Source organism: Mizuhopecten yessoensis, unplaced genomic scaffold (assembly GCF_002113885.1).
Source record: "Mizuhopecten yessoensis strain PY_sf001 unplaced genomic scaffold, ASM211388v2 scaffold4033, whole genome shotgun sequence".
In the NCBI taxonomy this organism is placed as follows: domain Eukaryota; kingdom Metazoa; phylum Mollusca; class Bivalvia; order Pectinida; family Pectinidae; genus Mizuhopecten; species Mizuhopecten yessoensis.
In genome coordinates this window covers 1,669,909-1,683,045 of record NW_018405342.1, presented here as the reverse complement: position 1 = coordinate 1,683,045, position 13,137 = coordinate 1,669,909, and the positions used below count along the sequence as shown (strand labels likewise).

Genomic DNA, 13,137 nt, shown 5'->3' with positions numbered 1-13,137 from the left:
GTAAAAAAACTTGACATGATCTTGTATGCCTTTCTGTGACCAGTTAACAAACTTTTTGAAATTACAATAATATCTTTAGATACACGATACGGAATAGGTAAATTACAAAATCACAACCTTAAGTCTTAAAGCATACGACCTTCTAACTCCTGGCTGTTAAACACCTAAAAATCATCTGGGCCCGTATTCATGAAACCGTTCTCATACTCAAGCATGGATTTTGTGCTCAAACCAAACTTCTTGTTTCCGTTATAAATGAATAAATAAAAAAAAAAAATTGTCAATGATTTGGAAAAACAAGCTGAATACTGTTTTTAATGTTTACAATTGACTTTTTGATTGTTTGACATGATTTAAGCAAGTTTCAAGAAAATTGGTTTGAACATAAAATCCATGCCTGAGTGTGAGAACGGTTTCATGAATACAAGCGCAGGAATCAAAGTATGCATCTGATTTCAACACAAACCACACACTATGGTCGACCAGGCATATCTGTACTGCTTGTTAGATACGATAATATGGACAGTTTAAGGAAAGTTGAGGAAACAAGTAATAAACCTTTGATCAGAAGTTGATATGCTATATTTACTGATGCAACAACTCAGTAGGTATCATTCCCCCTCCCTCAATGGAATTACTATGAGAATGGAACCCGCAACGCTTGGATCACAAATTTGAACTGGCTCTCCACAGAATGAAGAGGAAGGAACTCAAAACCTTCAATCAAGAGTCAGACATGCTAACAACTACACCTGTCTGGGTAGGACTGGCTGTGCTTAGATTGAGAAATTGAACTTATAACCCTTCACTAATGAGCCTGACATGCTAACCAATACCCCTGCTGTCTGAACTGGACTGGCTCTTCCTCAAATGAGGAGGATGGAACTCATAATCTTTAACTAAATAAGTTGGACATGCTTATTACTACACAACTGCTATCTGAGCAGGACTGGCTGTCCTTAGATTAAGGAGATTGAACTCATAACCTTCCACTATAGAGCCGGACATGCTAATCACTACCCCTGCTGTCTGAGCAGGACTGGCTCTCCTTAGATTAAGGTGGCTCCACACTTTCGCAATTAACCAGCAAATTTCGTTGAAACTTTCATATAACGGTTATGCAACTATGTAGAGTTGATTTTATGAAAATCTAAACATTCCGATAGTTTAGGGACTTTTTTGGAAAAAACACCAAAAAAATGTTTTTTTGTCAATTTTACTATTTTCCGGGGTTTTTTGTGTGTGGCATTGTTCGTAACAATAACAACAATAATAAAATGAAAAGAAGCATTTCTTATTAACTCTACAAATATTTTATTTATCGCAAAATATGTAACACATGTTACACAAAGTGTTTTTTATTGAATTTGTACGGATAAAAGTGATTATCTACAAGCTAAAAGCAAACAGGACACAAAGATCTATACATATGGAATAGGAAATTGAACAAAATATACACAATGGCTTTATTATTAATTTATTTTACATTTTACAATCACTTTGATCCGGGTGAGAGTTATCTTCCTTGAAAAAAATCAGAACATTTTGCAGAGGGGTGACATTTTTCACAATGACAGTTGTCTCTATTTACATATAACAAAAATGATGGAAATAAATCAAAAATATGATATCAAAATTATCAATTTATTGTTCTTTAATGGAACCAAATTACCCTCAGTCATGTACACTTTGGACATCATTCCACAGTCTGCTAACTCACAGTATATTTATAATTACATGTCAGGTACATATGTGACCAGAGGCTATCGCATGGTATGCCATTCTCACATGCACTCACACATGCATTTTATAGGTATCTTGATATTTTACAAAACATTATTTTCACAGAGTAAGTAGACTACATTTGTAAACACGATTTAATCGACAGAGTGAAACTCCCTCAACAGCGAATATCGTAACGACCTCGAGCTTATGAACTCGTGTAAGCACGTTATATGCACATGTGAGGTCGGTACGTCCGCATTCCATGTGTTTCCTATAGACTATGACCTTCTTGTCTGGTCTCATGTCACTGTCTTCCTGTGAGTCTGTTTATGTCTATGAATTGGAAAGCTTTGTTCCTGAAGTATGTGTGATTATATATTCCCCGGTAAAATCTCGATATCGGGTGTTGACATATCATCGGCACGCACGTGTACTATTGTTTACCAATGGGGCCTGTTCGTTTATGCGGAACAACCGTTTATAAATGTAACAATTTCAGGTATAAATCCTGGCAAACCTGCAAATGTGTATGCAGGCCTTGCAAGGCTTTCTCAAGGCTCGCCTGAAAGCAGCATCAGATTACTAGGTCCGACCTTATTTAATAAACGAACAACAGTGGTCAGATCGGTTTGAACATTTAAACGAAAACGGCCCAGATGTTACTATAATTTGCACTACGATATTGAATGCCCGATACGCAATACGGAAATGACAACACGGTGTACATGCACATTTCAATCAAGATAATTGAGTCCGAGCTGTACTTTTTCCGGAAGTACGTCACGAAAATGGATGCTGATGACGATGTGTGGAGCCACCTTAAGGAGAATGAACTCATAACCCTTCACTATAGAGCCGGATATGCTAATCACTACCCCTGCTGCCTGAGCAGGACTGGCTCTCGTTAGATTAAGGAGATTGAACTCATAACCTTCCACTAAAGAGCCAGACATGCTAATCACTACCCCTGCTGTCTGAGCAGGACACTGTTCCACTTACCTCATTGGAAGTATGATAAGAAGAATAGCCTTTTCATGTACATGCCAACCAAACATGAAGGATCCAAATGCACAGAGGATCAGGGCTCTCAGGAAACTCCTGGGTCCCTTGGGGCTCCACCAGAGGTTCAACAGCACTGGCTGAAATATTGAGGCAAATAAAGTATAACGTAGTTACTATACGTCTTTAATTTTCAGAAGTTATATTTTTTGGCTAAGAATGAAAGGGGAAGAAATCACAAATTAATACACAGAAAAAAGGTTATTAAAACTCAAACATAGATAAACATTTAGTCGATCAGAATATACTCAAGTAAGTATGACTATATTTCAGTCTTTGTTACTTTCGTTATTTCAAATTCTCATTTTAACAGGTCATTATTTTTTTAATGCCGCTGCTAGGATTCAAACACAGGACCATTGGTTTACTAGTCTTAAGCTCTACTAAATGAGCTAAAGAGAAATTCTCCCTAGCCAAGTCAGTATTTTACCAGGGTGACATCATCAAAAAGTAATCAGAATTACAATGTCATAATTAAGTATTTTTGAAAATCATGTTGATTTACACAGATATCTGATAATGACTCAAATCAGGTTGTTTTTTTGCATTTGTCAGTTTTTGTGATATGGTTCAGATAGGGCATGAAGAGGAAAATCAATATAATCAAGTATTATGGTGATTTGTTTTCCCTGAAATCATATCAGAAAATAAAATGACAGGTATCCTTACCGATGTGTCTGATAACCATAGAGAGTGTTATTAGGGTAGTAGAATGCATTCTCAAAGTTCCTGGGGTAATGCTTTCTTAGATTCTCTGCACCCCTAGAATAAGTCATGACAAAATTGAAGACTCTGCTTGTTCCACCTTGTAGATAAGACAAGAAGACTTGCATGATCGTTTGATGTACAGCAAAAGAATCGTGGGGCAGCGTTACAGTAAAATTAACTGGCTTTGAAGTCAGTTAGCTCCTTGTAAACTTCAAACGACAGGCATCTGCCCAGCATTAATTGGCCAGGGTATTTACCTGAAACCAATCAAATGGCTTACTGCGTGCCTTCAACTTTGTCATGACATGTGCAAGGGTTGAGGAGAACATAAGTGAGTATAACTTCTGGAATTTTGAGGAGTAAAATGTAAATATTGTAACTAAACCATAGATTTATTTGTAAAATATAACACTGTTAGCCTACATCGTGAGCAACACTACTTACCAGTATAGACAGGACTGTGGCAGCCAGCGTGACAATAGGCGGTATAGAGGGCAGTATGGAGTGTTCAAATTCCTGTACAAGCCCTCCCGTCATAACAGCCTTGTTCGTGGTAACATTGACTAACTCTAATTTCCTAGCTGCAAAGTAAAGTAGAGGCATACAGTTGTAAGTATACATGTCTTTTGGATACAGAATCCTACGTGTAATCAGGTAAAATTGGTCAAACCCTTGTTGTCATGTATTTGGTGTGTGATGAAATCTAATAATTCTACATCAAAAAATTCCACACAAAAAAAATTAGATATAAAACACTCTTCAGATTAGATTTTAATTATGATTCTAATCACTGTACACCCAATATTTATGTATCAACATTATTGAAATTATTCAAATTATAGCACGAATGATGAAACATTATTTCAAAACACTTGGAAAGACCCCTATTTTCATTATTCTCGTCTCCAAACAGTCATTTCAAATCTCCAACTGCACTTCAAATTAAAATTTGGGCATTTGTAAAAGTTTTCTTGATGAAGATTTGTGGTTTTATTTTCCGTTGGGCAAGGCAGAACTTAAAATGTCTGAGCCTTGTATAACATGAGGACTACTAGTACTTTAACACTGTGTTTGTACCCTGTAGCCGTATGACTTACCTACAATGGCCGCCCCTTTGTCAGCTATGTTATACAGTGCCCAGAAGTTTGGGGCCCAATAGGCGTGACACAGTCCCCTTTTAAAGGGAAATAATCTAGACACTACCTGAGGGAGTTGGTTCTGAAACAAATAAGCATGCTGAATATAAGGATTGAAAGTGTATTATTTTATTACAATAGAACTATGTACTTAGTGACATTACACTGGTGTCTGGATTGGAGACTTATGCATTCCCGCACTTATATAAGTGATTAACACTGGTGATATTTTAATCATTCATCACTATGATAAAGATACAGTTCCTAATTATGAAATAATGTAAAACTCAAATTATACAATTTTAGGACATTACCCATACAGCATGTTTTTATTGAAAAAGAATCAAAATGAATAGCATAATATATTTTGATAATTGTACTGAATGTATCATGACTAACATCCAATGGTCTAAGGGAGATAACACACCCTCAGTCCTGAAGGTGGCAACATATAACACTCAATGTGCTCAGGGATTTTCACGGGAAATATATATATATAGATAAAGATAGTTTCAGATAATATAAAACTCAAATTAAGCAGTTTTAGGACATCAGAGACTGCAATATTTCATGTTTTTTATCAAATATATTTGTTTTATAGGAAAAAATCAAAATGAATATTTTTTTACAATCGTTTGGAATACATTTAAATACTACATAAAACATCCAATGGTCTGAGGGAGATAACACGCCCTCAGTCCTGAAGGTGGCAACTTGCTAAGGAATGTTCATGGGAAATATATATATGCATAGGTACATACGAGATAAATAAAGGGTCCAAAAGAAATCCCAAAAACTGAAATGACCACCAATCCTAAAGCTATCAGGCGTAGTGGTGAAAAGGACAGCCACCTGATCCGTCCAGCTGTAATATACAAGATATTTGTGATCAGGTGAGAAATTAACAATTTGCTTTAAAATATGTTTTGTTACATGTAAATTGTGGAAGAGCTACTGTAAATGGAGGTATTTTTTTCGTAAAATTGTTTTGCAATATTTGTGGTTTCTCAAGAAAAATTAACTTGGAAATGTGATCTATAATAATCTATTACATCAGGGTTTTTTTAAACATCAGAACCATGAATTCAATAGCTCATTGAAGTAAATAAACACTCCGCAAAGTCAAGAAATTTCAAAATTAGAAAATATATTTTATTAAAACAACTACAAACATTTTATGTGATATTGGACTTTTACCTCTCAATCTTATCAGTCCCATTCTGAAACTTACCTGCAGTGCTTTGGAAACAATAGCACCTGAGTAGATAGACGAAGTAGGCCGGAGCAATGTACAGGTAGATATGCTTACAGTTGAGCAAAACCGCAAACCAAAATGCACTTCTGATGTATTTCTCCTGCAGAAAGACATAAAAGCAATTAAGATACCTATCTCACCACCTTGTACTTAAATTACAGAATGACAGTTATGATCAAACATGTCATTTCAGAGAAATAAAATGTGTTTGAATACTATTTCATGGAAAATCTACTTTTTGAAATATGAATCCTGTGATAAGTTTCACTTAATGAAATGAATGATCAATATATTTCAATTTTTCAACACAGAGAAGAGTAATTTCTTAAACTGATGATATGTGCAATTCATATAGCTATTCCAAAATATAATCAATAAGGTATCATATTTGTGCAATGCCACTGTATCATTATATACAGATATTACTAAATATACACAAATCTGATATAACATCAAATACAAAATATGAAGGGACCCAGTATCACTCTCTTCATCATTGGTAACCCCTTTTTACCTTAGATTAAAATTAATAAATAAAAATAGATTTAAATGATTCATTTTAGAGAATTCAGCATGGGTCAATAAACAGTGACCAGCTAAGTTGATAGAATGTTTTGTCTTTCACAATCTGAATTTTTTCCTGTAGAAACTATATTTGCCTACCTCATACATGTGTGTGACAGACAACATCATTAGTCCAAACAGGAAACCGTTGTACTGGAAGTGGATATGTACTGTAGGCTAAGGAATACAAATCTTACACCAGGAGAATGGGAGAAAAAGATAGATTCAGTTAACTTGAAACAATTAAGATAATTAGTTTAGTGGAAGCAGTCTTGTGAGGATGTATGGTTATCTCTACCCGGTATGGTCGTGGTTATAATGGTGAAAACGATTGAATGATATCACATGTCAAATTATATGAGGTTGTAGTATAGCAACATAGTTGACAAAGAGAGTGCTGTAACATGGTAAATATATTCCACAGTTTAAATTTCAACTGTTTTTGCCCCCACAATAAGAGTGAATTTGTCATGACTTTAAATAATAGTACATCGCAAACCACATATAGTAATTACATGTGAAGGATGGTTTGGTTTGTTTGTTTGTGTTTAACTTTCTATTAACGGTCAGGTTTCAGAGAAAAGCTTACAACTCTGGAGAAAATATTTGACTTGGCAAAATTTTCCTGGTGAACACTACAATGTACTAATTTTCAAAGAAAATCTTTTTATATCATTTTCAAACATTAAGTGTGAGAAAAAGCCAAACATTATCTTGATGCATGTGAATGTGTTATTTCCATGTCCACATGCAATAATCATATTACTCCTTCGTGGGTTTTACAAGCTGACCCTATGGATTGTTATGCTGTAGGCTGTAAGACAAAGGATATGATCCACAATAAGGAGTCCACAGTTACAGATGAGGAGAACGCCCAGCACAACACTCGGATTCTCCATCACATCATCATCATCCTCATCTCGACGTCGCAGCTTCACAAACTTTGAGCAAAACCTTAAATTTAAAAACAGTTTTCATCATTAATCAAATTCACAAATCTCAAAAATGTTGAGAAATTTTCTCCATCAAAGGATTTCATTTTCAACAACATTCTAGAAATGGACAGAAATGTAACAAAAAGGATGAAGAAAAGTATAATATGGTAAAGAGAGATATAATTATCATTGTTATACCTGGTATTTTAACCAAAAGCATGTATGTTTTGTTTCCAGGGTTCAGCTGTCCAAGAACAGATAAACTAAAACTTATCAAGTCTTTAACACTTCACTTGAGAAATATCTGAAATTATATTTTTTTCATATTATTCCCAACAAGTGATTGGCCAGGAGTACATCACGTGTCAACCGATATAAACCGATATTGACTTGGAGCGCATGATTTTTGTTGAAGGACTGGGTGTTTCGAAAAATAGAAATATGACGTGTCTCCAAACAATGCACCGTCCCGCTTCCGAGGCCTTTTTTTTCTTTTTTTTTTTTCGAATTGCTTACATTACTGTTTGAAAATAATAAAACAATTGTAGCCTTAAACTTCGGTCGATACCTCAGCCAAAGGCTATAATTGAATAATAATTGTGTTTTCTTGCCTTCAGGGGATCCTTTCAAAACTCTATACAAACAATTTTAGGTTTCAATCGTTTTGAAAATATATTAAGTTGTCATTAATAAAATTAATAAAGGGAAATAAAACAAATACAATCAACAAGTGTTCTGAGTGTCAAACTTCAGTGGGACCAGACTTGGATTTAAATCCTGGATCTCTGATTTGTATATACTGTTATTGTAACTGAATGAGCTGCATGGTCAACTGAAGAGTCTTTGCCCAAATGCTTTGTATGAATGACCAGTAAACACTGCTACCTGATCCAGATCCTATACTTACTCTTTCACAGCATAGATGAAGACCAAGTCTGTGACAATGACAGAGAGGCGCTGGAACAGGATGGTTTCATCACTGGCATATGACAGGTTTTTGACATTGAGCATCTTAGGGTCAAAGTAATATGCTATTTTTGACAGAGCAAACTCAAACCAAGCAAAGAAAGGGGGATAATCCAACGTCCATTCTGATCGATTCTGGAAGAAAAAATGGTTGACAAGGTTTAAAAAAAACTGTTCTCTTTTTTTCTTAGGTTTGTTACTTAATATTTTAAGCAATAAAGCTGTGTGAGGAAATATAAAATATAAAATATAAATAATATTTTCAAGGCATCACAGGTTCAACTTATCAAAACTAAAAATGTCACGCACTATATTTTGGATAGTTTAAGGTGTAAATAGTAGATTTTATTTACAAAGGTAAAATTAATCTTATAAATTCAGCTTCAAAATCTAGTGTTTGTTTTTCTAATCCATGCCCCTTTGGCCCTAACCATTGCAGTTCCTTTCAGATAGATGAAAAAACAAATATATGTTAGGCATCTATTAACTGCCTTTCAATGTAGATAACAATAGCAGTATGACATTACCTCATAATACCACTTTTTTACAGGCAGTTTATTTGTAATGGCCAGCCAGTTTCTGTGAACTTCAAAGTCAGTTGATTTACTGTTTTGGAAAGAAAGAAAAACTGATTAAAGAATCATAAGGATATAGATACCTTTTCTTGAACACATATATAATCAAAGCTCTTTAACACATTTTCAGTATTTAAATTTCACATTTTCAGGAACAATTTTTCAAAAAACGGGATGAAGATTTTCTGTTTTAAGTGCCTTGTTCATAATTTCCTATCAACACAATTTTTTTCCGGTACATATTTTCAATAACTTTTTTTAATGGAATACCAAGCAAATTCCAACACTTTCCTATGGTGCAATTATTTTCAGTACTTTTTAAGCTTTGACTTCAGATCCAATAGTTCCAATGACCTGTATGTTTCATCACATTCGGTCTTTACTTTAAAATAAGATTGCATTTTAAAGGGGCCGAAAGTCCCAATAAACTGACATAGGACTGTAATTTTGGTCCGTAGTAAAAAGGATTAATTAGTAATATACAAAAAGTACACAAATATATGTAAATTATCATAATGGAGTGTTGAAACCGAAAGCAGATTATATTTTTACAACTCATTAATTCAAAACAAGTTACTATTTTACAAATAACATCAGTAAGTAAGTGACAGGCATCGAAATATAATACATCTATTTTAAAAACATAAGTTGTAAAGAAGACCATTTCTCAGGTAGACGTTCCACATGCAATAGCGAAATAAATCAGATCCGTCAAACTGGAAATGTTATGCCGTCCGGCATCAGAATTCGTCTTATAAAAACGCTTTATCAGCATATGTCATGGAAGTAATACATAACACACTTCAGGGACGTTCACTTTAAATTGATTTTGCTTCAGAAATCTTACTAGGAAGGTATCAAAAGTGCTTTCAAACACGTAACACCTGCCGCCACGATCCACAACGTCGCCATATTTGTTTCTGATAGTCAGACAAACGCTTACATTAAAGGACAGAAACAGTAAGCGTCAAAATGATTTTTCTTGGTTGGTAATTAATAAAACAGAAACCGGCGACAGGTGCCCGCTCGTATTTCCGGACGTAAGGTGATAGCCGCCATTCATTTGAATTAGTCGTGTTTCCTAAATCACTAGAAACTACATCCAAACAGGATCTGTAGACAAAAGATTACAAAGTTATTTCGTTAATTTGTTGTGATCCTCAATCAATTTCTCCTTGAAGTCGGGTAGATATCAGTAATTGTGAGATCAATAATTTGAATAAAAAAATGTAATAAAAACAGTGCCCCTCCTATACCCTGGATCCCTGTAGCCCAGGAAAGCGTGTCCGTAATAAAGAGATCAGGCAGAACGGGACACAAAGCATCATCGTCGACTTACCGAATGTTGGGTGGTCAGATCGCGCAGGGGATAGCGCCACTCGTCGTTCACATAAGACCCCGTGCGCTCTAACATCCGGGCTAACAAGAGTGATCAAGTTGATATATATAAATGTTTTAATATATATTTACCGTGTGTTGTGAACATTTCTAAACGTAAGTGAGGATGAACATGTTAAAGTTGAAGGTCAACGGTCACTTGCTTGAAAGTATAGGTACCTTTGCTCCCTGCACCCCTGGAATGTGTCATAGCAAAATCGAATATGAACTCCTAAATGCCTATTCGCTGACGACACTGCATTATCACATTCATCTAGGAATTCGGCCGAATTGGAGCAATTAATAAATTTTGATTTAGAACAATTAAAGCTTTGGTCTCATAAATGGTTAATGGCTTTTAATAATTGGCCGAACCTCAGTTCCGATAGTCAATTCTCATAAGCATTTAGGAGTTAATATTAGTGGAGATGCTTAATGGAGTATTCATCAACCCTTAGAAAATTGAAATATACTTTAAGGTGGCTCCACACTTTCGCAATTAACCAGCAAAATTCGTTGAAACTTTCACATAATGGTTATGCAACTATGTAGAGTTAATTTTATGAAAATCTAAACATTCCGTAGTTTGGGGACTTTTTTGGAAAAAATACCAAAAATTGAATGTTCGCCACTTTTAATATTTTCCGTTTTTTTTTTGTGTGTGGCATTGTTCGGAACAATAACAACAATGAAAAAATGAAAAGAAGCATTTATAATTAACCCTACAAATATTTCATTTATCGCAAAATATGTAACACATGTTACACAAAGTGTTTTTTATTGAATTTGAACGGATAAAAGTGATTATCTACAAGCTAAAAGCAAACAGGACACAAAGATCTATACATATAGAGTGGGAAATTGAACAAAATATACACAATGGCTTTATAATTAATTTATTTTACATTTTACAATCACTTTGATCCGGGTGAGAGTTATCTTCCTTGAAAAAAATCGGAACTTTTTGCAGAGGGATGACATTTACACAATGACAGTTGTCTCTGTTTACATATAACAAATGATGGAAATAAATCAAAAATATGATATCAAAATTATCAATTTATTGTTCTTTAATGGAACCAAATTACCCTCAGTCATGTACACTTTGGACATCATTCCACAGTCCGCTAACTCACGGTATATTTATAATTACATGTCAGGTACATATGTGACCAGAGGCTATCGCATGGTATGCCGTTCTCACGTGCCCTCACACATGCATTTCATAGGTATCTTGATATTTTACAAAACATTATTTTCACAGAGTAAGTAGACTACATTTGTAAACACGATTTAATCGACAGAGCGAAACTCCCTCAGCTTATGAACTCATGTAAGCACGTGATATGCACATATGAGGTTGGTACGTCCGCATTCCATGTGTTTCCTATATGACCTTCTTGAGGTCGTCTGGTCTCATGTCACTGTCTTCCCGTGAGTCTGTTTATGTCAATGAATTGGAAAGCTTTATTCCTGAAGTACGTGTGATTATACATTTCCCGGTAAAACCTCGATATCGGGTGTTGAAATATCATCAGCACGCACGTGTACTATTGTTTATCAGGGGCCTGTTCGTTTATGCGGAACAACCGGTTTGACCGTTTATAAATGTAACAATTTCGGGTATAAATCCTGGCGGACCTGCAAATGTGTATGCACGACTTTCTCAAGGCTCACCTGAAAGCAGCATCAGATAACTAGGTCCTACCTTATATAATAAACGAACAACAGTTTGACCGTTTAAACGCAAACGGCCCAGGTGTTAGTTACTATAATTTGCACTACGATATTGAATGCCCGATACGCAATACGGAAATGACGACACGGTGTACATGCACATTTCGATCAAGATAATTGAGTCCGAGCTGTACTTTTTCCGGAAGTACGTCACGAAAATGGACGCTGATGTGTGGAGCCACCTTAAGTAGGAAGAACCTTGGTGTATGTTCGGCCTCTTTTAGAATATGCTTGTGAGGTTTGGGAAACTTGTAACAATAGAGACACAGAAGCTATTGAAAACATCCAGTATGAAGCCGCCAGAATTATTACAGGTTTGCCAATTTTTACAAGTAAATTTCGACTATATCAAGAATTAAATTGGCAATATGTTCAGAAAAGTCAGTCTTTTTTTTTTATAAAATTCAGTCAGGAAATTCACCAAACCATCTTGTGTCTCTTCTTTCCCCGAAAGTGTCTGACCTGTCTGCTTATAATCTTAGAAATTGAGATGAATATCAAATTCCCCACTATCGTCTTAGTCTAACTATGTCTTCTTTTATACCTAGTACATGTAATTTATGGAATAACCTGACATGGAAAAAAATTGTACCACCTTGAAATAGTTTAATAGTTCTATCAAACCAAATAAAGTACCCCTATGTGATAAAGAATTTAAGGAGTATGGAGAAAGGAACGTGAACATTTTACATTGTCGTTTACGTAATAATGTAAGTTATTTTAATTATGATTTATTCCGTGTCAATCTAATTGACAGTCCATCCAGAAGATGTGGAGGACGATAAACATTTTTTTGTCCAATGTATAATGTACAAAGAAATACAATGTTTCAACAATTAATATTGTAATACTTAATTCATCTATCAGTATTTTTTCTTTTCTTTCTGATCTCTGACGCTTTTTCTACTGTCCAATTTTTTCTGCTTTCTTATACTATGTAAAATGTATTACATGTGCTAATTATTATTAAGGCATTGCTAAGTTTTGCATATGTGTGCTTGTAATATGGAGAGGACATCGATAAGTTGTGATAACTTGCGTCCAATCCTTTTGTGTAGTATTTATGCAATAACATGTATTTAAACTCAAAACACACAACT

At 34.9% G+C, this 13,137-nt stretch overlaps 1 protein-coding gene across 1 annotated transcript in view; it reads right to left on the bottom strand.

Annotated features, from left to right (window-relative positions):
* Nucleotides 1–9,842, bottom strand: part of LOC110448445 (probable dolichyl pyrophosphate Glc1Man9GlcNAc2 alpha-1,3-glucosyltransferase) — a 13,773-nt gene extending 3,931 nt beyond the window's left edge. The window contains exons 1-10 of the mRNA XM_021494692.1: nucleotides 9,771–9,842; nucleotides 8,876–8,954; nucleotides 8,290–8,483; nucleotides 7,280–7,401; nucleotides 6,547–6,614; nucleotides 5,860–5,983; nucleotides 5,390–5,493; nucleotides 4,590–4,710; nucleotides 3,937–4,073; nucleotides 2,725–2,864 (exon numbers count right to left, since the gene is read on the bottom strand). Coding sequence (XP_021350367.1) covers nucleotides 2,725–2,864; nucleotides 3,937–4,073; nucleotides 4,590–4,710; nucleotides 5,390–5,493; nucleotides 5,860–5,983; nucleotides 6,547–6,614; nucleotides 7,280–7,401; nucleotides 8,290–8,483; nucleotides 8,876–8,954; nucleotides 9,771–9,835 — 1,154 coding nt within the window. The 5' untranslated portion in view covers nucleotides 9,836–9,842. The remainder of the gene's footprint in view (nucleotides 1–2,724; nucleotides 2,865–3,936; nucleotides 4,074–4,589; nucleotides 4,711–5,389; nucleotides 5,494–5,859; nucleotides 5,984–6,546; nucleotides 6,615–7,279; nucleotides 7,402–8,289; nucleotides 8,484–8,875; nucleotides 8,955–9,770) is intronic.
* Between the last annotated feature and the right edge of the window lie 3,295 nt (nucleotides 9,843–13,137).